Genomic DNA, 23,074 nt, shown 5'->3' on the forward strand with positions numbered 1-23,074 from the left:
TAAACCATCTGCAGAGAACTGTCTTCAAAGCCAACAATATGGTCCTATAAAATAGTGTGGAAACATGCCATCTGAGGGCAAAAGAAGGACTAAAGGATTGACAGAAGGTAGATTAAACCAGTAATCCAACAGGAAGAGTGGCAAAGTAGCCTTACTTTTTTCCCAATTTCCACACCTCCTGGGAGTGCTAAGCAGAGACCATACGCCAGCTGGCAGAGAAGTCACTGACAAGGAGACAGCAATACATGGACCTTCAGGTTCTTTCAGCTCTAAGATGCTATACTTTATATGTGTGTGTATATAAATGTGTGTGATATTTGACATGATATGCTGACAGATGAGTAGACACAAGAGTGACTGTGTGCAAGGAAGTGAAGTGACTGTGTGCATGGTAGTTACCTCTACTACTATCCCATACCATCATATTGAGAAGAATAAGTGCCCTTCTGTAAACTTTATGCTTCCCCATTTAGGATCATTGTGCTGCTCTGTTTTTCATTTCCCAGGATAAGTCTTTTTACAAAGCCCCTTGCTATTCCTTGCTCAAGACACAGATGTTCTCAAGTGGCCTCTGCTCACACTTAGGTAGACAGAAGCGAGTTTTCTGGCATCTTCAGTGGGGATCTAACTTATTACTGAGCCCTTGGGTGGGGAAATGGAGGAGAGAAGGAACCAGTGTCTTAGTGTGAGGAAACTAAAATCTTTTTTTGGAGTGTGGCACACCCTAGCAGTGCTCAGGGCTTACTCCTTCTCTGTGCTCAGGGATCACTCCTAAGGTTTTTCTTTGGCAGGGGGACTTATGGGGTACATGATCAAACATGGGCCAGCTGTATGCAAGGCAGATGAGCTACCATATCTCCACCCCTGAAATCATCTTATTACCCTATTTGCTACTCTTTCCATCCTAAGTTCTATTCTTTTAACCATCTAAGCAATGACGTAAGAGTTCAGGTTTGAGATAAATATAAACCATCCTCCACGATAAAATGGAATAGAGATCAGTACAGATTCCACCCCCTTTTCCATTCTGCTAGGGAGCTAGGGCAGTAGTAAGAAAAACCTCAAATTCTGAACTGGCTAAGGGGCAGTAAGGTGAATGATTCATTGGTTATGTTTTGTTTCTTTCTTTTTTGGCCACACCTTTGAGGCTGTATGCTAGAGGGTCCCCAGGGGATCCAACCTGGGTCTCTGGCATGCAAAGCATGTTTTGCTTTTCATGCACTCAGACCCATTGAGCTATCTCTTCAGCCCTCAATGGTTACCTTTATTTGACTGGTTGGGCTGCAAACCTTCTGGAAGGCTTACAACTTTCCCCCTACATCAGCATTCTCCACTTCAGCCTCACCTTCCACATAAGCATACCATTATTTGCTGTTCGGGAACAGAAGTCATCCTCTATTTTGGGTTGGATTCCAACCCCTTGAACTGATTCATTCATTCTTCCACCCAAAATATTTCATCTGTAAGGGTATCATTCTCCATATGCACTTTCTATTGAGAGTTTTCGTCTGTCCCTTGCTCCATACCCTCCCTTTTCCTTTTAATTACTCTTTTACTAATTAAGTTGCTCCCAGTGTGTTTGACCCAAAGGATTTTCCCCTAATTCCCCTTCCTTCAGCATTTGGAAAAGGGAAACAAGGAGGATGCGAACGTAAGGTAGAAATTACTTGGTGAGGAGTTGAAGGGTGCTCAGGATCAGGGCACAAGTAAAAGCTCGGCGCTGAGCAGGTGTGTGGTGGGGGGGTCACGCTCCCCACAGCGGCGGCAAGGAGGCCACTCTTCCCAGGGGCGTGCCGGCAAAGACCCGCTCATCCCTTCCACACTCGCGTCTCCCGCACACTCCACAGTCGCAGACTTCTTTCCCTCGCACCATCCCATCCCGTTCCTCGCCCGCTTCTCCTCCCCACCCCACGCCGCCGCCGCGCAGCCGGCTCACTCGGTCTTTTGTGCGAAAAGGTTCCTCGCCCGAGTCCCCCCCCGGCTCTCTCGCGGCCCGTCCGCGCCCGCGGGGCAGCGCCGCCCTCCCCGGTGCACCTGTGCCTCGAGCCCCTCCGCCCCTCCGCCCCCCCCCCGCGCTCGCCCCTTCCCGGCCACACCCTCCTCCCCTCCCCCGCGCTCGCACGCGCGCCCCCGCCCCGGGGGACACCTGCTCGTGCGGGGCGGGGCGGGGATGCGCAGCCGCGGCCACTTCTCCCCGCTCCCCCTCCCCGCCGCGCCCCTCCCTCCATCCCTACCGGCTCCCCGGCGCCCGCGCCGCCCGCCCCGCCCGCCCGCCGCTCGGGGGGGGGTCTCCGCCGCCGCCGCCGCCGCCGCCGCCGCCGGAAGGAGCCGCCATTTGCCGCCGCCGAGCGCACGGGCCGAGCGAGCCGGAGCCGGGAGCGGGCGCGGGCCTGGGGCCAGGAGGGCCGAGATGGGGGGCGGCGTCGCGCCGGGGGCTCGGCCCGCCCCGGACCCGGACCCGCGGGGCGCGGCACCCTGAGCCCCTCTCCCCGCCCCCCTGCCCCGGCCATGGCCGCCCGCCCCGGCGCCCCCGGGCCGCCCGCCCGCTCGGCCCCGCCAGCCCCGGCGCCCGGGCGGCCGCAGCCCTGAACGGCGCGCGCAGGCCCCGGAGACCCCGGCCCGGCTCGGCCCTCGCGCGCGCGCCCCCGCGCCGGCCCGGGCGCCCCCCCGCCCCGGCGCCCGCCAGCCCCCCTTGCACGCTGCCCCCCGCCCCCCCGGCGCCTGGACGATGCTCAAGTCTCGGCTCCGCATGTTCCTGAACGAGCTGAAGCTGCTGGTGCTGACGGGCGGGGGGCGGCCCCGGGCCGAGCCGCAGCCCCGGGGGGGTGGGGGGGAAGGCTGCGGCTGGGCGCCCTTCGCCGGCTGCTCGAGCCGGGACGGCGACGGCGACGAGGAGGAGTACTACGGGTCGGAGCCGCGCGCCCGGGGCCTGGCCGGCGACAAGGAGCCGCGGGCCGGACCCCCGCCGCCGCCCGCGCCGCCGCCGCCGCCCCCGGGCGCGCTGGACGCCCTGTCGCTCAGCAGCAGCCTGGACAGCGGCCTCCGAACCCCCCAGTGCCGAATCTGCTTCCAGGGCCCGGAGCAGGTCAGGCCGGCGCGGGCCGGGCGGGGTGGGGGGCGCGCACCGGGCGCCCCGGGAGACCGGGACCAGGGGGCGGGGCCTGCGCAGGCGGGGCGGGGCCCGGGTCCCCCTCCCTCCGCCCCCTCCAGATTGGGACCCTAGCTGGCGGCTCCCGAGGCGCAGGTGTGGGGTCGGCGGAAGGGGGTCCCTGGGAAGGGGTGGGGCTTTTTCCTGGAAGAGCTCGGGAGCCATCCCCACCCAAAATGGGGACAGCCTTTCTCTGCTACTTTCCGCCCCAGGCTGATGAGGCTGGGGGTGTGTGTGGGACGGGGGGGGGGGGGGGGTCGGCCTCGTGTTATCTCCGGGCTGATCCACACCAGTCCACTTTGGACCCACGCGAAGGGAGGCGTCGGCCAGCGCCCTAATCTTTTCCTCGGAATTCCTCTCCGCGGGGGCACTTGTCCCCACTGCCCCACCTGCAACTTCCCATCTCATTCCGAAGAGTATTCTTTGTGTGTGACTCTTGTGGGCAGACTTGTCCCGAGCTAGTGCCGGGATTGTCTCTCTGTGGTGAGAAATTATTGATGGATGGCAAAGGGACGCTTCCACTCTCCCCACCCTGGTCCCCGGCCTTCTCCCCCCCCCTTGATGCCTGGTGTCAGGCATCCAGTACAACCACCCCATGCCTGCACCTCACCCCTGACATACTAGACGCGTGACCGGGTGAAAGGCACGGCTCTGAATCGCCCCTCTCCAGATCCCAAGGGGCAAACTTCTGTTTGGGGCGCCCCCGGGAAAGAGACGACCTCTCCCCATATTCTGGGAAGTGGAGAAGTCGCCCCCCTGCCCCACCCCTCCCCCAACCCCTTTTCATCCCTCATCTTTTTGGCCTGGGAATTTCACCTTGAGCCCCCCCCCCTCTTTTTTTCCTTTTCTGCAACAGTCTTCACCTCTTTTTTTTTTCTTTTTGAGTCACACCCGGCGATGCATAGGAGTTACTTCTGGTTCATGCACTCAGGAATTACTCCTGGCGGCGCTGGGGGACCATATGGGATGCTGGGAATCGAACCTAGGTCGGCTGTGTGCAAGGCAAATGCCCTACCCGCTGTGCTATTGCTCCAGCCCCCAGTCTTCACCTCTTGACCTGTTTGCGGGTGACAGACCTGAGGGGTTTGGTGTGGAGAGGGCCTCCCCAGAGCAGAGGGCATACCTGACTGGGACCTTCCTCACACTTCCTCCAGGGGGAGCTCCTGAGTCCCTGCCGCTGCGACGGCTCCGTGCGCTGCACACACCAACCCTGCCTCATCCGCTGGATCAGTGAGAGGGGCTCCTGGAGCTGTGAGCTTTGCTACTTCAAGTACCAGGTCCTGGCCATCAGCACCAAGAACCCCCTGCAGGTGAGATGCAGCGAGAGGACTTACAGACTGGGGTATTCAAAATTCAGGGAGCTGACTTCAGCCATTGACGCTCTCTTGCCTCAAAGTTGCTCCTCACCCTACTGTCACCACCTTCCATCTGTTTGTCCTCCCTTTGCTTAATAGCAGGTAGTTACTGGGTGCCACGTGTATTCATTCCAGGCTCTGGAGAAGGAAACGATGATCCTGGTGAGGAAGGTGATAGCAAACATGAAGAGTTTTGTGTTTGTATTAACGTCTTAATCCTTTTTATAATTCCGTTAGTTTATTATTATTGTCCTCATTTTAAATGTAATTTTTTTTTTTGGTGGGGATCACACCTGGCAGTTCTCAGTGCTCACCCCCTAGCTCTGCGCTCAGGGATCACTCCTGGCAGGGCTTGGGGGACCATATGGAGAGCCAGGGATCAAACCTGGTTGGCTGCATTCACAGCAGGGACCCTACCGTCTGTACTATTGTTCTGGCCCTGTGTTTGTTTGTTTTGTTTTTGTTTGTGCACACACTTGGCAGTGTCAGGACTTACTCCTGGCTCTGTACTCAGGAAACCATATTTGGTGCCTGGGAGTTAACCTGGTTCTGCCTTATGCAAGACACATTCCTTCCTGGCTGAACTGTCTCTCCAGCCCCTGCTTTTTTTTTTTTTTTTTTGGCGGGAGGGGGGGCACACACAGCAGAACTCAGGGGATCATGTGTGGTTGGAACGTGGCCTCCCATGTGCAGAGCATGTGCTCAGCCAGTTGAGCAATCTCTCCAACCCCTATTCCGATTGAAAAGATGAGGACATTGGGGCTGGTGCAGTAGTACAGCAGGTGGGACATTTGCCTTGCACACAGCCTGTCAGGTTTGATCCCTGTACCCCCTATGTCCCAAGACTGCCAGGAGTGATTCCTGGGTGCAGAGCCAGGAGTAACCTCTGAGCACTCTTGGGTGTGGCCCTCTCCAAAAAGGGGCATTGATGCACAAAGAGGTTTTAAAACTTGTCCAGTGTTAACTCAGGACTGTTAGTAGATAAATGATAGACTTCAGATTCAGCATTCAAACCCAGGTAATCTGGCTTCAGTGCACTTGCCGGATCCTGCCTTTCTGGAATGAGACAGACAAGCAACCTCAAGCAGTACGGGTGGTGCCACATTCTGGGTTTGATGAGGGCAGAGAGGAGGCACATGGTAATCCTGCTTGAAGGGATGCAGGAAGGTTCTCTCTAACCTGGCCCTCCATCACTGTCCCTGACTTTTTGGAGCCTCTTTCCCATACAGTGGCAGGCCATTTCCCTGACGGTGATCGAGAAGGTCCAGATTGCTGCCATAGTTCTGGGCTCTCTTTTCCTCGTCGCCAGCATCTCCTGGCTCATCTGGTCCTCACTCAGCCCTTCAGCCAAGTGGCAGCGGCAGGATCTGCTCTTTCAGATCTGCTACGGCATGTACGGCTTCATGGATGTTGTCTGCATAGGTGAGGGCACCCTTCCCCCTTACCTGCTCACAATCTTTCCTGCACGCACACTTAACTCTCCATGTCTGTGCCCTTAAACTTCGTGCCCACCTTTTTTTTATTATTGGGACTTGTGAGAGTTAGTTTGGAGCCCCCTTATGTCTTAAGGGATGTCTTAAGTTCCTTTTGCAACCTTATCTCCTCCTTTTTCTTGCTTTATTTATTTATTTATTTTGTTTGCTTTTTTGGGGGGGCTATCCCCAGCAGTGCTTGGAGGCTACTTCTTGGGGGTGGTCTGGTGCTTGGAGGTCATTTCAGGCATGGCTTGGGGAAACATGTGATGATGTACTTGAATCCAGGTCTCCTGCATGCAAAGCATGTTCTCCAGCCTGTTGAGCTGTTCCTTCAGCTCATCACTGTAAGTCCTTCTGGCTTAGGTCAGGGCAGAAGTTGATCCTGGATTTCTTACCCCCTTGTTCAGGCCTCATCGTCCACGAAGGCTCTTCTGTCTATCGCATCTTCAAGCGCTGGCAAGCAGTGAACCAGCAGTGGAAGGTCCTAAATTATGACAAGACCAAGGACATAGGAGGAGATGCAGGGGGAGGGACAGCAGGGAAGCCAAGCCCCAGGACCTCACGGACAGGCCCCCCCTCTGGGGCAACCAGCCGTCCCCCGGCAGCCCAGCGCATGCGGACGCTCTTGCCTCAGCGCTGTGGTTACACCATCCTGCACCTCCTCGGACAACTGCGGCCACCAGATGCCCGGTCCAGTTCCCATTCGGGCCGAGAGGTTGTCATGAGGGTGACCACGGTCTGAACTGGACTCCAGGAGCAGAAATTGAGCGTCAGTGCGTTGGCCAGAGATGACGAGGCGTCAGGGCTGCTGGACGTGCTACCGGGACGTACTGCTTCCACCACCGAGGGTCTCTGCGGACAGCCTCGTGCTGGAGACATTGTGTGGCCGTGGCAGCCTGCCAGGCAGACACCTGGATGCCACTCCGGCCCCCACTGACAGCTCCTCACACTCATCCCGGGGCAGCCAGTGTGCAGGCGGGGAGAGCAGCTTTTCTTCCATAGAGAACCGTTCTTACCTCAGCTCCTAGGGCCTCCAGCCTCCCAGCTCTACCACCTGACTTGGTGAAGGGGGACCAATGCCAGAAGAAAGGGGCTGCAGACCCCCCCATCCCCTACCCCATGGCCACAGGGCATCTGGCAATAAGACTGATATACATTGACCTCCCGTTCCCTGCATGAGGGCGGGGGGCTTCCCCCTGCCCCTCCCCCCACCACATGGGGGAGGGCATAAAGAATCATTTATATGCACGTGGAGACTCTTTCCTCATGTGGGGCTTTTCCGGGGGCTTGGGAAGTGTGGGGAGGTTGCTCCGCCAAGGTTGGAAATGTAAATGTAGCTGTGGGATCTGAGTTGGAGGTGAGACTCCCACTGGTGAATAATTCACAGAGACTGCAGGTGGCAGCGCTCGGAGGTCTCTCAGGGGTGCACCTGCCACCTGCGGGTTGTGTGATTTAGGGAGGGAAAGCGCTCGCCTGTGGTGTTCCTGTCCACCTCATAGGGTCAGAATGAGGATTAATGAGCAGGTTGAAATACATTGCAAACAAAAGCAGTGAGGGCATAGAAAGGTTTCTAGATTAGCTGATGGTCCACTTATTTTCAATAGTAGATGGTTATCATATTCCAAAATGAGTTTTTTTATCTAGAGTTGCACAAACCCTTGGGAATTTGTGAGATGTGTGGTAATAGATACAGAGATTGGGGGGAGGGGGAGTAAACTGCAGCGTGAAAGATGGTGGTCGTTTGCCCACAGGGGAGTCTCCAGCCCCCTACACACTGGGCAGATGCTGGGGCTATCTTTCTCGCTTGGGGGTGGTGTGGGTTCTGTTAGTCCTTTCCAGTTAATGTGCCACCCAGAGAAGTGGTGACTAATTTGATCTGAGACTGATAAGTCCCCCAGTGTCCCAAGCCTCCAACCCCAGTTTTAGCTACTGGAATTTTAGGTTACAGGTTTGATTTTGGTGTACCGCAGACAGCGGTATTAGCGGGAAGGTGTGCTTGGGGGCAGCAGATGGAGAACTGCTGTTTGAGAGAAAAAATGGTTTGGAAAGTACTGGTTAAAATATTGAGTCAGCTCTAAACCTTTTTCTTGAGGTCCTGAGACTGGACGTTATGAATGATGTTACCTTTGGTTTTGTTTTGCATCATACCTGGCTGTGTTCAGGGCTTACTCCTGGCTCTGTGCTGTGGGATCACTTCTGGAAGTGCTCAGGGGACCATAGGTGGTACCAGCAATGGAGCTTAGGGTGGCAGCCTGCAAGGCAAGCACCCACTGTACTATCCCCGGTCATGTGATAGTTTATTTTTTTCCTTTTTGGGTCACACCTGGCGATGCACAAGGGGTTACCCCTGGCTCATGCACTCAGGAATTACTCCTGGTAGTGCTCGGGGGACCACATGGGATGCTGGGAATTGGACCCGGGTTGTCCAGGTGCAAGGCAAACGCCCTACCCACTGTGCTGTCACTACAGTCCCATCATAGTATTTTTTAAGTGAACTATTCGGCAGTAATTACAATAATGACTTCAAACATTGAGAGATCTAAAGTTCTTTCCCATTATTGGTTCTTTCAGGGCAAGTTTTCTATCTTGTCCCCAGTGGATGGTTTGAGGAAAGTAACTCTCTACCTAGAGTTACGTCTCTACTAAATCTCCTCTTCTGCCCAGAAAGTGGTTATTTACCCTTCCCGAAACTAGTCTTGGCCTCTGTCCATGGTGCTGGCACCCAGACATGCCTGGGAGCATAGAAACAAAGCTGGATCCTGTCTGAGTCACTTGAAAGCGTGGAAGTGGACCCCTTCCAACCTCTGAGGAGAGCAGGGTGAAGAGGGGACTGAAGCCGAGCACTTCTTTCCTATGAGAAATCGTTTCTCCAAAGAGGGAACCCTTCACACTCCCCAGCTGGGAAGACAGTAGAGCCAGGTTTGACTGATGTCACAGACTAGCTGGCAGGGCCCACAGGGAGACCGCACGTCTGGCAGATAGGGTAGGGATGGCATTGGCTTTGTGCACCACACTGTGCAGCCCCCAAAACTCCTGCCAGGGAAGCTTCGACATACTTAAGAATATAGACACCCACAGATGCACCTTCTCCATTTCCACTCTGGGTTCTGAATCTAGGCTTTGTGAGATGGTATGTTCCCTTCCTTTTTTTAGCATCACTGGAGGTCTTCATGTGGGGGCTGGAGCCATTGATCAGTATGGTCCCCTCTCCTTCCCTTTCTTCAATGTAGAAATTCTCTTCCAGATAAAGGAGTCCTTCCTCCACAAGTGAACGATCCTGTTGCCCATTGAGGACTGTGAGTGTGCAGAACCCCATCCCTGATGCCAGTGGCAGGGGTTCAAGAGGAAGATGGAGTTTTTCCTCCCTCCAGCTCAAATCTACCAATAGAAAGTCACTTAAGTTTGGGCCCGAGAGATGGCACAGGAGGTAAGACACTTGCCTTGCATGTGGCTGGGTCAGTGGCAACCCTGCTTTGAATCCCCAGCACCACTTAGGATTCCCAGGGTACCTCCAGGTGTGACCCAAGCCCCATCCCAAATCACTTAAATTTGGGGAGGCAATGGCAGAAAGGTAAGCTTGAAAGCCTCGGTTTGATCCCGGGTATGCCCGCATCATTTAGATTTAAGCTGAACACAGTGACAAGGGAGTTGGGGTAGAGACTAATACAGTACAGAAGTTGAGGGAGGGGGCAGTAAAGCCTTGGTATCTGCAGAGGGTCTTAGGTGTCATCTGCCTTCTTTCAGATCTTAAAAAGACGACCCCAGTAGGGCTGGTACCTAACAGCATCTGCGAACCATGTCTGGGGCAGGGAGCTGAGTTAATGGGGAGCAGAAGGAAGTGTGAAATGCATCTCAGTCTAGATCCAGCTAATTGGAATGGGGTGAGGAGGGAGAAGGGGGCAAGTCCTGACCTGGAGAGGGGAATCTAGGATACGGAGGGAGCTCCGGAGCGTGCTGAGAGATTGATTGGTGTGGAAGATGAGTTCATCTGTGTCTATCACAAGTGGAGGATTGTGCCCAGCCTCTGGGAGGTCAGATTGTGCTGACTCAGGGAAACAGTTTTCTCAGCCCACCCCTCTCCTGATTTGGTGCCCCGGGCTTCTGGCCACCTGCATACTTGGCTTTCATGCTGTCTGGCTTCATTCCTCTGTCTGTATCGCTGCCTTTGCCCAGAGGGAGTTGCGTTGGGACAGTTTGCCAGTGATAGCAGAATGGACTTTCTAGGATGTCCTTTGGTTCGGGGGTCCAGATTCCAAAAACACTGTCCCTCAAGAGTTAGTGGTTTCTGGCATGTTTGAAAATCCCTAGTTTCCGACCATGCCTGCAGCCCAGCCCTATGGTTACTTTCCCCACCACTCCGGCTCTCACTGGGAGTCAGACTTGGATATTCCTACTACTGACAGAAACTGGGCTAGTGAGGCAGATACTTGCTCAGTTTTCTAGACCTCCCCTGTGACTCTCTCCCTCCAAGGGCCTGAGAAACTAGGGTGAAGGGTGTGGGGGAAGCTCTTGGCTCCAGGTCTTGTAGAAAGGGGAGAATGGAAGAGAAGTAAAAAGTCAAGGATAGAATATTTTTTATTTTCAAAACTATGAATATTAAAATATCTTAATATATAAAAAGGAAGTCTCTGGAAGGGACAGGCTCAAAGATGCCTCTGCCTGGGAACGAAGTTATAGGACAGCTAGCCTAACAGTGACTGAAGAGACAAGGAGAGGTGGTTTTAAAAAAAAGTGTATGTGGGGGCTGAAGTGATAGTACAGTGGGTAGGGCATTCACCTTGCACGTGGCCAACCCGGGTTCGATTTCCGCATCCCATATGGTCCCCCGAGCACTGCCAGTACTAATTCCTGAGTGTAAAGCCTGGAATAACCTCTGTGCATGGCCAGGTGTGACCCAAAAAGCAAAAAAAAAAAAAGTGTATATGGGGCTATTAGGGCATTTACCTTGCACGCAGCCAATCCAGGTTCAATTCCCAGAATCCCATATGGTCCCCCGAGCACTTCCAGGAGTAATTCCTGAGAGCAGAGCCAGGAGTAACCCCTGTGTATTGCCAGGTGTGACCCAAAAAGCAAAAGCAAAAAAAAAAAGGGTGTGCATTGGGAGATAGAATGATAGTACAGTAGGTAGGGTGTTTGCTTTGTTGCCTTGCACACAGCTGACCTGGGTTCAATTTCCGGCATCCCATATGATCTCCAAAGCACTGCCAGGAGTAATTAACTCCTGAGTGCAGAGCCAGTAGTAATCTTTGAGCATTGCTCGGTGTGGCCCAGGAAAAACACAACAACAACAAAAAACTGTGTATGTGTTTGGGGGTGGGGGAGATAAACTCCGAGTTTTGAAAGTATAAAACATGTGCTTTACCACAAAGGTATATTCCCAGTCTCCCAAGGAGACTGTTTTAATCATAAGCCAGGAGCAGGGAGAGAGCTCAGAGGGCTGGAGCACATGCTTTGCCGGCAAGAAACCTGGATTCAGTCCCTTGCACCACATGGTTCCCCAAGCAGTAAAGGAGTAAGTCCTGACAACTGAGCAGAAAATAGTAGAGCCTCTGCCATATGACTGGGTGTGCCCAAGAAGCAGAAACAATAAAAAATAATAATAAGCCAGGGCAGACTCAATTTCTAGGGGAAGAAAAATAGGAGGAGAGAGGATAAACTGTTTATCTTCTGCTCCATGATCCAAATTCAATCCCAGGGCATTGCTTAGTTAAGCATAGACCCTGGCAGAGAAAATATAGAGTGAATGAGGCGTCATCTCTCAAAGAGTTCACGTCCAAGGAGAGAGGGCCAACCAGGTGCAGACCAGATGTACAGCTATATAGCTAAAGCCATGATAAGTGCTTAGCCAGCAGCACTGAAGGTCACAGAAGTCTCAAATGGATAATGGTTGGATTCTTCCTCAGGCTGCCCAGCAGTATTAGTTAAGATATGACTGATGCATTTATGAGCAGAAGGGCTGAGGAGGCAGAAGAGCTGAGGAGGCAGAAGACCATGGTTTTCTTGGTTAGACTTCATACCAAGATCAGAACTGCTTCAGGTACTGATCCTTAGTCATTTTAGTTTGGTAGGGCAGGCCTCAGGGATAGACACAGCTCCCTGTCTTGTACCTAGTAAAGAGATGAGAAAGGCTGGTGATGGTGGTTCCCTTCCACAGGATTATCTGTCCAGGAACTGGAGGTTGATGGTCCTCTCGGGCACCAGCACTGTCCGGGTCATGGGTTTGATTGGGGCAGCACCTGGCTCAGGCTGTACCTCAAAGTGGATCAAGATCTGCAAGGTAGAAAGAAGGCAATCACAGTGGAAGCAAAGTGGAGAGGGCATTAGAGTGTTAGGACAGTCAATGTTGAAATGATGCTATGGTTGATGGGATACTTTTTTGGTGGGGAGGGCATACCTGGTGGTGCACAAGGGTTACTCCTAACACGGCACTCAGGGATCATTCCTGGCAGGCTCGGGGAGCCATATGGGATGCCAGGGATCAAACCTGGGTTGGGATGCATGCAAGGCAAATGCCCTACCTGCTGTACTATTGACCCAGCCCTTGATGAGATGCATCTCGGTTAATGAAGATAAGGTATCATGCCAGGAAAAATTTCAGTCTGAACACTCTCTTTGACCTTCCAGCAAGGCTTGGACACAAATGCTGTATTTCAGGGGATCATAGCAATCAAGTCTTAATTTTATTTGTGCATTGGCTTATTCTCAGCACTGCTTAGGGGACACGTGATCCCAAGGACTGAGCCAGGGGCTTCCCCATGCAAAGCATCCACTCTTCAGCCATCTCCCCAGTCTTCCTCTGCTAGTTTTGGGGAGTGCTCATGGTGTGAGATGTTGGGGTCTCACCTATCTGGGAAAAGTAAAAGGCAGATGTTTACCTGAGCCAAGGCCATTTGCAGTTCAAGTTCTGCCAGGCGTCTCCCCATGCAGCTGCGTTTGCCAAATCCAAAGGGAAGAGATGCAAATGGGTGGGGGGCTGGGTCCTCTCCCAGCCAGCGAGTTGGGCGAAAAGAATTTGGCTCTGGGAATTGGGCAGGGTCCCTTGAAGTGGCATAGTGACACAGTGTCACCAGTGTCTGGTGGGGAGAAATGCAAATTTGTGAAACTGAGGAATGCAGAAGGGATATGCAGAAGAGGATATAGGGAATGGAAAAAAGGTAAGTTCTTGTTAGTGATGGGCAAACTTTCGGGGGCTACTTTAATTTTTTGCCTATACCCAGCAGTGCTCAGGGCTTACTCCTGATTCTGTGCATAGGGATCAGTCCTAATGGGGATCGAGGATAAGGAGTTCTGGGATCAAACCTGAGTTAGCCATGTGCAAAGGAGGTCTCTTGTACCAACCTGCTGTGCTATCTCTCCAGCCTCCTGTTTTTGTTTGTGTGTGTGTGTGGGGGGCCGTTCTTTGCTTTATTTTTTGGGCTTACTCCTGACTCTATGAGATCACCTTTGGAGTTGTCATATGTGTGCTAGAAATTAATTAAACCTCCCAGGTCCACCTTGTGCCCACTGTACTATCTCTCTGGTCCTGAAGTTACTTGTGGAATGATGTCTCGACTGCCCCAATTACAGCCCAGAGAGAAGCATTCAGATCAAGAGAAGGCTTGAGGGGCTGGAGAGATAGCACAGTGGGTAGGGTTTGCCTTGCACACGGCCAACCCGGATTCTATTCCCAGCATCCCATATGGTCCCCTGGGCACCGCCAGGAGTAACTCCTGAGTGCAGAGCCAGGAGTAACCTCTGTGCATCGCCAGGTGTGACCCAAAAAAAAAGCAAAAAAAAAAAAGGTTTGAGAACAAAACTAGGGTCCCATATAGTCAGGAATGGCTTAAACAAAAGGAATCTTGGGCTCTACTCACATTTTTTGGAATAATGTAGTCACCTATATGAATGTCTTTGTCTGGGACACGAGAATTGCCAGGTACCACAGGATACAGTCTGCCTTGCAGAGCACAAGAGGGAGACTTAGTGAAGGGAGGCTGGTGCTGTGGCGTCCCTCACCTGCCACCCTGACTTCTAGACCCGTTCTTGGCTGGAGGAAGATAACCAATTTTGCTCTGCTGCCATGCACTATCTGCTTCTCCAACCCTTCCCAGAATTGTCTCTAGTGCTTCCTCTCTGGGCCGCTCACCTGAGCACTTCCTTAACCACAGCCTTCAGTAGTGGCAGCTGAGACAGCCCAGTGGCAGGGGGCTGGCCTCCAGGACCCAGGGCAGTGGTGATCTCACAGTGGAGCGCCTTTTGCACTTCAGGATGCTGGGCCAGTTCATACAGAGCCCAGGAGAGCGTGTTGGACACCTGAGGGAACGAGTGGGAGCATGAGAAGTGTTGCGCGTGGGGGACCCAGGTCAGGGGGCAGAACATGAGGCAAACTGGAGCCCAGAAGGTGCTAAGCTGGAGGGCAGCAGGGAAGTGATCCCTGAGACGGGGGAGGAGAAGCTCTGGGACTGGGGCTTGCAACGTGCACAGAGAACCTCACCCACCGTGTCAACTCCCGCCAGTAGCAACTCTGTCACGTTCCCCAGGATGCACGGGGCAGGCAGTTCTTCCCGGAGCAGGAAGTGGGTGAGGTGTGCCCCGGGTCCCACGTCTTCCTCAGGCTTCCCGGGGCTCCTCCCGGCCACTTCTGCCGCTCGCCGCTCCACATGCTGCTGGGCTGCGTGCGGAGAAGATTCAGGAATGCATCTGTGAACAGCTCCGTGTTCCTCCCTGGGCCCCAGTTCATTTCTGTGCCCTCACCAAAGGCAAACATCTGGTCCCAGTCTCGGCAGAGGCGGCTCCAGGGTCCGGGCACCAGGCGGTGCAGCCAGCTGGGCATCGCCATCGTCAAGAGCGTGGACACAAACACGGATCCCACAGCGCGGATGAAGGTCTCAGTGTCGGGTGGGACCTGGGTCTCCAGGCAGCCCAGGCGGGACCCCAGCAGCACCGCTGCGATGCCTGCCCGGGAGGGGGCGCTGTCAAGGCGCAGAGAGCGCCCCCCCCGCCCCCCCCCCCCCCCCCCCGGCAGGGCCCCTCCTCCGCCCGCGGGCGTCTGGGGACTGACTCACCTTCGAGGCCGAATTTGTAAAACTCTCCTGCCACGTCCCGTACCAGGGTGGGCGGCCCCGCACCCCGACCCCGCTGGCGCCGCAGTCGCCGCACCAGGTCACGGACCACGTCGTCCAAGGTCCCGGCGTAGCGGGCGGCCGCCTGGGGCCGGAGCAGGAGCGGGGCCAGGAGGCTGCGAAGCCTCTGCCATTCCTCGCCTTCCCTGCACGCGGGGGGCGGGAGGGAGCGTCAGGGCCGAGGCGGGGGGCGGGCGGGGGCTGGCGGCGGCGCGGCGGCGCGTGCGGCCCGGGGTGGTCGGAGAGCGATCGCGTCTATCCCTCCGGGGGCAGGGACTTGCCCCTGCCTGCGCCCGCTTTTCACGCCCCCCGCCCCCCTGACTCATTTCCTGCCCTGGAGGGGCCCGATTCCTGGGTAACCTGAGTCACAGTCTCACAGCCCATCTAGATCCTGGTACCCTAGTCCTCTCCGCGGGGCCCCGAAATCTGGACGCGCCGGAGAAAGGCGGCGGCGGGGACCTGGGTACCGGGGGCGGGCTGCGCTCTACTTGAGCTTGAGCGGAAGAGATGGGTGGGAAGCACGAGAGGCCACAAGGTCGGACGGAACTGCCACCCCAGCTTCCTCCGCTCCCACAGTTTCTCGTGAGGCGGGATCGGGCGCGCGGGCTTCGCAGAGGGGACTCACGCGGTGAGCAGTCCGCATGCCCGCCGGCGGCGGCGGCGATGCTCGGCCCACGGTGAGAAACTGCAGCGCTCGGGCAGGGGTCCCTCCTGTCTCAGCAGCTGCTCCACGAGCGCAGGGGCCGCCACATACACGGTGCGCACCGTCCCGAAGCTGGCCAACCACACCGGCCCGAAGCGCGCGGCTCCCTGCACCTGAAACGGGCGCCCAGGTCGCTACAGCGCCGGGCTGGGGACTCCCGGCTTGGGTTGGGCTTTGGAAGAGGCCCTTTCTGCACCTTTCCCAAGAATCCCGAATAATGGATGCGGGTTAGGCTGCAGTCCCTCTTCTGATCTCACCGCCGCTTCCCATCCTTAGAAATTTTGAGTGTGATGGGGAAAAGGGCATTTCAGGAACTCTTTGGCTATCTGACCCCAGCCCAGTCAGAGAGATCCCTTAAGGTCCCTTCCGTTGACCAACCATCACAGGACCGGCCCCGGCGGAATATATGCGGAGCGCTAGAAGCTTTTTACCAGGCGCGCATTCGGCGCCGAGCTGGTACCACGCGTCTCCGCCTCCCGCGCGCTTGTCCCGGTTCTACCCGGCCTCCAGACTTGTGCATAGGGAGAAGGCGCCTTTTGCGCGCGCTTCTCTGCTGGGGGCTGGCATGGATCCCGCGCCGATGGAACGTCACCCCGCAACTTGTCTTTTCAATAATTCCTCGGCGTCCAGCTCTCACCGACCCTCCCAGCCCACGTTCTGCACTCGTCCGCCCTTTCTGGCGTTAGCGAATCCAAGTCAGGTGTCGTCCCCCCCCACCCCCCCGCGTTCTGTCCCTGGAGCAGCGTCCCCCGCTACCTGCAGCTCGTGCAGCCGCCACAGCCCCCCCTTGCAGAAAAGTTCGGCAAGGAAGCTGGGCGTGGAGGGGCCTGGGATGTCTGCCAAACTACGGGCCGCTGAGCTGGAGCCTCTGGTGCCCAGTTCTGGAGCACGGCGGGCGCGATGGAACACTCTGGAAGCGAATTTGAGGTTCTGGGTCATGGTTTGGTTCGGGGAACCCCGCGGAGTGCTGCTCCGGGAAGGCTTGCCTGCACCCCTATTTAAGTCTTGGGCGAGGTAGTGGCGACGCCCCCTCTCCAAACTCCTCAGCCAATCCCCTCTCCAGAGTGGTCCTTGCTGGGGATTAGCAAGTGGGCGGGGCTGTGGCTGTCTCAGCGGCGGTTCCCTCCGGTCTGGGTCTCGAGTTGCTATGACCCACGCACTAAGGAGAGCAGGCCTGCCTGCCTGCCTCAGTTTCTCCCATCGGAGGCATGCTCCAGGTCAACAAGGTCTTTTTTCTGGGAAAGGGTATTTGGTAAGACTTGGGCGATAGGCCTCTGCTTCCTGAGGAAACCAGCCCATTCTCAGAATGCCTGATCCTCTCCTTTCTTCTCAGAGAATCGGATTCCCTGCACCTTCCACCAGTAGAGCTTAGTACTGAGTATTGGCCTCCCCCATAAATAGCAGATGTGTGTGGGAGATGATTAACGGGTTAAAACGACTCAAATGGCTGCAAGAAACCTCATCTTGGGCAGAATGGGTGTCCTCTTCTCCAGAGCTGTCCTTCTGGCCCTGGGCATCCAAGGCTTGAGTAACTCAAAGAAAGGGACTTTCTACAAATGAGAGAAGTTCCAAGATCGCTCAGAGCTCCGGACAGAACAAGGATTGAGAGCTTAGAATGGCTTTGGGGGGGCCTTTCTGAGGGACAGTGATGGCCCCTTTTCACTTACAGCCTGTGAACCCTCCACAGTTTACCTGTTTGTACCTAACTCCCCTATTCCCCACCCACCCCCATTAGGCTCAGTGCCAACTGGCTAACTCTGAAGTTTTGGAATCCAAGGTCAATATGAAAAATCAAGGGAGGGGGCAGTGTTGGAGACACAGTGAGTAGGACACTTGCCTTGCATGCGGCCAATCCAGGTTCAATCCTCAGCACCCCATACAGTCCCCCGAACTCACCAGGAGTGATTCCTGAGTACAGAGCCAGGAGTAAGCTCTGAGGTGTTGTTCCCCACCCCCCAAAGTAAAAAAAAAAAAAAAAAGAGCGTTCCCACCCCCCACCCACTTCCCTCTTCTCTGGGACTCTTCAGAGACACACAGACTCTCCGGGTAATGCCAAAGGCAGAGGTCGAAGGCGGCCTTGTCTCCACTCAAGCCTTTGTGGAGGCAGTCCCATGGGGATGCGCACATGTACACACTATCTCTCCAGGGCTGCACAGTAAACACAGTAGACAGGTGGTTTGAGCTTGGCAGGCAGTTTAGACACAGTGCATTCCTCACTCCTGGTGAGGGGTGATCCCAGAGGTAGAGGGAGCACGTGACCCTTCCCCAAATCCCTTCAGATGCATCTTTTCACCTGCCCGGTCAGCTTTGTTGCTTTCTGCTAGCACTATGGGGGACCTTATGAATACCACCTGTTCTGTCAGGGACAGTCACTCAACTTCCTTTCTCTTGGTGCCAGGGAACGAGCACAGGGCCTCACACCTATAAGGCAAGAGTTCTTTTGGGAGAGGCCTCAGTAGTTTGTTAGCCTCAGCAGTCTCAGCCTGAGTGCAGAGACCTGATCCTTTTTTTCTTTTGGGTGATGCCCAGTGATGCTCAGGGGTGACTTCCAGCTCTGCCCTCAGGGTTCACTCCTAGCAGTGGTCGGGGGACCATATGGGATGCCAGGAATTGGACACGTGCAAGACAAGTGCCCAGTCGCTGGACCATCGCTCAGGCCCTTAGTCATTCTAGGTCCCTAAAGAGGAAGGGTCCATTTCAGGCAAGATAGCAGTCAGTGGCCGGGAGGGGCAGGGCTGGGATTCACTGCCTGGAGGGTGGGGTCCTGAATTCTTCGGAAGACAGCAGGGAAATTCTTTCCTCCATTGCGTAGCACTTTCTTTCCCTCCTCTGTGGAGGTGCCCAGATGTCCTACAATGGGGTCTTCACTCTTGGGGAAGAAAGGGATCAGTAAGTCGCTGTCCATCTTTCAGATGCCACTCCCCCTCCTTCCCAACCTCCTTCTCCTCCTGGCACTGAGTTTGAGTTTAAAAACCTAGAACACTCTGGAAAGGGCCTGTCTCTACGCGATTTCCCTTGGGTCCCTGACATACCAGCTCCTCCAGAGGTACCCGCTCAAACAGTGGGTGTCCTTCAAAATGGGTACACATCCATTCATGGAGTTCCTGCACATCTGTGATGGTATAGACCAGCCCCTGCAAAGGCAACAACACGTGAGACAGGACAGGGAGGATGAGCCATGGAGCAGCCAGAGGGTAGTAGGCACCTCCTGTGGAAGTTTCCAGAAGAGGCCACTCCCCACACTCACCCACCCAGTCCCTGCTCACCCCGACTCGCAGCACGTAGGCATATTCAGCCAGCAACGTGGGACTGATGATTCGCCATTTGTGCTTGGTCCGCTTGAAATGTGGGTCAGGGAAGAGGAAGAACATCTTCGTCAGCTGTGACACAGATGGGGTGGTGAGAGCCTGGCCTCCACACCCACCTGCCTGCTGCTCTCACCCCCCAGGGCTGCTTCCCACCTGGCCCTTGTGGAAGAAGTTCGGGAGGTGTTTCATGGCGTTGCTGCGGAGACAGGCAATGTTCTGGAAGCCGCCTCCGGGAGCCGCTCGCAGAGCCCGAATACGATCTTGGACATAGTCGGAGACCTTCACCCGGATCTCCAGGCCCAGAATCAGCGTGTCTGGGAACAGTGGGGACAGTTCCACTGGACAGAGAAATAGGAATGGATTCATCAGGTGCAAGTCTGCAGGAAGTGGTCTCCCTCTACGACCTCTGAATCAGGGACAGCGAGTGTGGACAGACGTCTCTCTATCTGAGGGTTCCACACAGGGGAAAAGGTCTGGTGGGGAGAGTAGAACAGTCTCCCTAAGACTGCAAGAGGGAGGGTTGGGAAGATGTTTATTTTGTTTATCCGCAAGTGCTTTACAGAGTTTTCCATGTTGTCTCATTTAATCCACACCAATCGTGCCAAACTATTAAGGGAACCAAGACAGGGTGGGTTGGAGGGGTTGCGTGGGGTGGTGGGAATGCCCCAAAGGGGCAGGACAGAAGCAAGGTTTCTCGCCACCCACTCCCATATTCTGAAAAGAAGGAAGTGCACAACCAGCAGAGGTGGGGCAACCCAGACACCCCTGAGGAATCTGAGAATAGGAGCGGGAATGAATCCTGGGGAAGAAGCAGGTAGTGGGGGGAGGAGTTCTGAGATCCCCAAGTTAAACAGTTCAGGACTGTTGGCCACAGGGGGTCATCTCTGACGCTCGTGCTGACCGGCTCACTGACCCGGCACCTGGCAGGTGTAATAGCTCACAGAGTGAGGGGGTTACCAGACAGAACAAGCCAGGCCCTGAGAGGCAAGAGAGGCAGCCGCTCTCTCTTTCCCAGGGCAAAGGCCACAGCTCCTGAGCAGGGGTTCTTTATGCTGATGTCACAGCACCCATGTCTGGTCCGAAGGGGAAAGGCCACTTTGGTCCCTGACCAAACCTGCTGAGGTGGCCAAACCTAGGCATTGCCTTTCCTGGCCCCAGAGAAAGGGTCAGAATGTTACCTAACAGGCCTCCGTAGCCGCAGCCGATGTCTGCAAACTCTACTTGGATGTCAGTTTTCTTTTCTTTCTTCTCCTTTGGATCGTCATGGTTCTCATTTGAAGTTGGTGGAGCAAAGAACTCTGGGTATAGCTCTGACCAGTCCATCTCCTCTGGCTTCACAGGGCTAGTGGAGAGAAGACGTGTGAGGGAAGAGCTGATTGCTCCTCTCAATACAGAAAGTGGTACAGCTAGTGTGTGGGTGAAGGGTGCCGGGTGGAGACAAATGAGAGGAGGGTTTCCTCAGACATTGTCGTCCAGTGGGCCCTGGTGACTGTGAGACGGAATCATGGAAACCACCCTCAACCCTTAGTGTGAATCATAAGTCCATCATGGGGTCCATTATCGTTGGCCAGCTGGTCTATTTCTGGGGGTTGTTAAAAAAAGGAAAAATAAGCCCCAAATGAAAAAGAAACTAGGATCTGGGAGATAGTTTACGGGACTGGACACAGGCTGCTTCTCATGCAGAAGCCCTGGGTTAAAAAAAAAAATGGGGCCAGAGCAATAGCATAGCAGGTAGGGCATTTGCCTTGCATGCGGCCGACCTGGGTTCGATCCCCGGCATCCCATATGGTCCCCCAAGCACCGCCAGGAGTAATTCCTGAGAGCAGAGCCAGGAATAACCCCTGAGCATCGCTGGGTGTGACCCAAAAAGAAAAAAAAAGGCTTCAAGTGTAGTTGCTTATGCCCATGATATCAAATGAAAATTTAATACCTGGAATGTTTTATGTGGGAAACCCCATCACTAATAGTACAGCAAACCATGGTGCCTTAAAGATTTAAAATCTAATCCCATAGCAGTTTCAGCCTGTCCTACGAGCTGTAACCAAATAATAAGAACCCACACAGGGGAAGGTAACCCTGCTAAAACTGTATGTAAGAACTGTATGTAATCTATCACTGTCACTGTCCTCCCATTGTTCATTGATTTGCTCGAGCAGGCCCAGTAACGTCTCCATTGTGACACTTGTTGCTGTGTTTGGCATATCAAATACGTCACGGGTAGCTTGCCAGGCTTTGCCGTGCAGGCGAGATACTCTTGGTAGCTTGCTGGGCTCTCCGAGAGGGATCGACCTAGGTCAGCCAGGTCGGCCTCGTGCAAGGCAAATGCCCTACCCGCTGTTCTATCGCTCCAACCCATGTAATAATATATGATATGCATATACATATATTATTACATACTACATATACAGTTTTCTTTTTGCTAGTAATCTCTTGCTCCACTCCCTTTCTGGCTATAAAAATTTTCCATTCTGGGAACCGGAGAAATAGCACAGTGGGTTGAGTGCTTGCCTTGCACATGGCCCACCTGGGTTCAATTCTTTCACACCATATGGTTTCCCAAGATGTGCCAGAAGTGGTCCCTTAGAGCCAGGAGTAAGCCTTGAGTCCAGCTGGGTATGGCTCCAAAACACACAAAATACACACACACACACACACACACACAAAATACACACACACACACACACACACACACACATCAAGAAAAAAAAAAGCCTCCATTTTGATCAACTTCTGTGAGTACCTTTCTACTTGATGTATGGTGTCTGACCTATAAAGTCATAAAGCCAATTAGATTTTCACGTGTAGTTAGTAGAGGTGCGGTGTGTGTGTGTGTGTGTGTGTGTGTGTGTGTGTGTGTGTTGTTTTAGGGTTTAGTAACTGGGGAGCTAGTCCTGACGCTGTGTTCAGGGGTCACTCCTGGAGGTATAGAAACTAAAGTGGCATCAAGTACCTTAACCTTGTATATCCAAATATACTCAGAGGAATGGCCAGGAGGAGCAGGGGAGACAGGGGTGACTGTATGCCAAGGATCCAACCTCGGGCCTCATGTGTAAGGCATGTGCTCTACCGCTGAGCTATACCTTGGATTTTGAAATTTTTATTGTGGGGAGGTGGGCACACCTGAGGTGCTTGTGAGACCATCCTATAAGGGAACCGAACCCGGAGCTCCTGCAGGCAAATACACACACCAGTCCATACAGCTATCTTCTGTGCCTAGTGCCAGAAATTTTGGTTTTGTTCTGGATACGCCCAGCAGTGCGTAGGGCTTACTCCAGGTGATGTGCTCTGGGATCAATCCTGGCAATACTCAGGAAACTATATCTAGTGCCCAAGACGGCAGTGGGCAAGGCAAGCGCCTTTCCCGCTGGGCTATGTCTCCGGCCCCTTGCGTTCTATCTTTTGACCCGGGTGATGTGACTGAGGGGCAGCTCTTCTTTCTGGGCTACAAGCTCCCCTTCTCTCAGAGTGGCTAAGACGGTCCAAACTCTATGTGCTCAGCGGGAAGCGGATACTGCCTGTTCGTGTCTTTACAAACGAAACCGACTTTCAGTCTCCATCGCTCCAGTACCGGTACCATTTTCTGGTTCTTCTCCAGACCGGGCCAGAAGGCCCCGCCTGCGCCCAAGCCGCCAACTCTGTCGGTCGCCAAATCCACCCCCCGCCCCCCGGGTCCTCCGACGTCACCAGCCCGGTCCACGGGCCCGTCCCACAGCCGATCCACCTTGCCAGGACGCGGGTCTTCCGGGCTGCTGAAGTCCCTCCTCCCCTCCCCTGCTCACTCACTAGCGCAGCGTGTGGTCGGCCATGGGGTTGGAATGCGCACGTTGCCGATAGTAGCGCTTCTGAGGCTGCGGGGCCTGGGCTCGGGCCGCACCCCCAGCCTCGGCCCCCTCCATGATCGCGCCGGGGCCGCTTCCGCGCACCCACGTGGAAGTCGAGCCCCCGGCGCACGGTGATGACGCAGCGGGCAGCGTGGGCGCAGGC

The 23,074-nt window shown here is 54.8% G+C and overlaps 3 protein-coding genes across 3 annotated transcripts; 1 reads left to right on the plus strand and 2 right to left on the minus strand.

Moving 5' to 3' along the window:
- The first annotated feature begins 2,703 nt into the window (after positions 1–2,703).
- On the plus strand, positions 2,704–7,226 carry MARCHF9 (membrane associated ring-CH-type finger 9). Its single transcript, XM_056117726.1, has 4 exons — positions 2,704–3,085; positions 4,303–4,458; positions 5,733–5,925; positions 6,386–7,226. Exons 1-4 carry the CDS (start codon positions 2,729–2,731, stop codon positions 6,718–6,720), a joined length of 1,041 nt encoding a protein of 346 aa, XP_055973701.1. The 5' UTR covers positions 2,704–2,728; the 3' UTR covers positions 6,721–7,226.
- Positions 7,227–12,134: 4,908 nt separating this feature from the next.
- On the minus strand, positions 12,135–16,721 carry LOC130026980 (25-hydroxyvitamin D-1 alpha hydroxylase, mitochondrial). Its single transcript, XM_056117725.1, has 9 exons — positions 16,539–16,721; positions 15,705–15,895; positions 15,023–15,225; positions 14,712–14,912; positions 14,456–14,628; positions 14,104–14,270; positions 13,832–13,910; positions 12,854–13,051; positions 12,135–12,248 (listed from the first exon to the last, which is right to left on the minus strand). The coding sequence occupies exons 1-9, from the start codon at positions 16,719–16,721 to the stop codon at positions 12,135–12,137; spliced, it is 1,509 nt and encodes a 502-aa protein (XP_055973700.1).
- Positions 16,722–17,990: 1,269 nt separating this feature from the next.
- Positions 17,991–23,000, minus strand: METTL1 (methyltransferase 1, tRNA methylguanosine). The gene is made up of 6 exons (XM_056117730.1): positions 22,874–23,000; positions 20,269–20,432; positions 19,244–19,428; positions 19,049–19,162; positions 18,815–18,916; positions 17,991–18,651 (listed from the first exon to the last, which is right to left on the minus strand). Exons 1-6 carry the CDS (start codon positions 22,984–22,986, stop codon positions 18,496–18,498), a joined length of 834 nt encoding a protein of 277 aa, XP_055973705.1. The 5' UTR covers positions 22,987–23,000; the 3' UTR covers positions 17,991–18,495.
- Positions 23,001–23,074: the final 74 nt, after the last annotated feature.

The sequence above is a fragment of the Sorex fumeus genome, unplaced genomic scaffold (assembly GCF_029834395.1).
Source record: "Sorex fumeus unplaced genomic scaffold, SorFum_2.1 ptg000035l, whole genome shotgun sequence".
In the NCBI taxonomy this organism is placed as follows: domain Eukaryota; kingdom Metazoa; phylum Chordata; class Mammalia; order Eulipotyphla; family Soricidae; genus Sorex; species Sorex fumeus.

Bases quoted from the DNA above. Each gene is read 5' to 3' on its own strand.
- LOC130026980 (XM_056117725.1), bottom strand. From the start codon at position 16,721: ATGACCCAGAACCTCAAATTCGCTTCCAGAGTGTTCCATCGCGCCCGC. The intron at 14,271-14,455 runs GTGGGTGAGGTT...TCGTTCCCTCAG, and splicing joins TACTGGCGGGAGTTGACACG to GTGTCCAACACGCTCTCCTG. The intron at 13,911-14,103 runs GTGAGCGGCCCA...TCTGCAAGGCAG, and splicing joins GTGGTTAAGGAAGTGCTCAG to ACTGTATCCTGTGGTACCTG.
- METTL1 (XM_056117730.1), bottom strand. From the start codon at position 22,986: ATGGAGGGGGCCGAGGCTGGGGGTGCGGCCCGAGCCCAGGCCCCGCAG. The intron at 19,429-20,268 runs GTAACATTCTGA...TTCTCTGTCCAG, and splicing joins CGGCTACGGAGGCCTGTTAG to TGGAACTGTCCCCACTGTTC. The intron at 18,652-18,814 runs GTATGTCAGGGA...TTCTTCCCCAAG, and splicing joins GGGTACCTCTGGAGGAGCTG to AGTGAAGACCCCATTGTAGG.
- MARCHF9 (XM_056117726.1), top strand. From the start codon at position 2,729: ATGCTCAAGTCTCGGCTCCGCATGTTCCTGAACGAGCTGAAGCTGCTG. The intron at 3,086-4,302 runs GTCAGGCCGGCG...CACTTCCTCCAG, and splicing joins GCTTCCAGGGCCCGGAGCAG to GGGGAGCTCCTGAGTCCCTG. The intron at 5,926-6,385 runs GTGAGGGCACCC...CCCCTTGTTCAG, and splicing joins CATGGATGTTGTCTGCATAG to GCCTCATCGTCCACGAAGGC.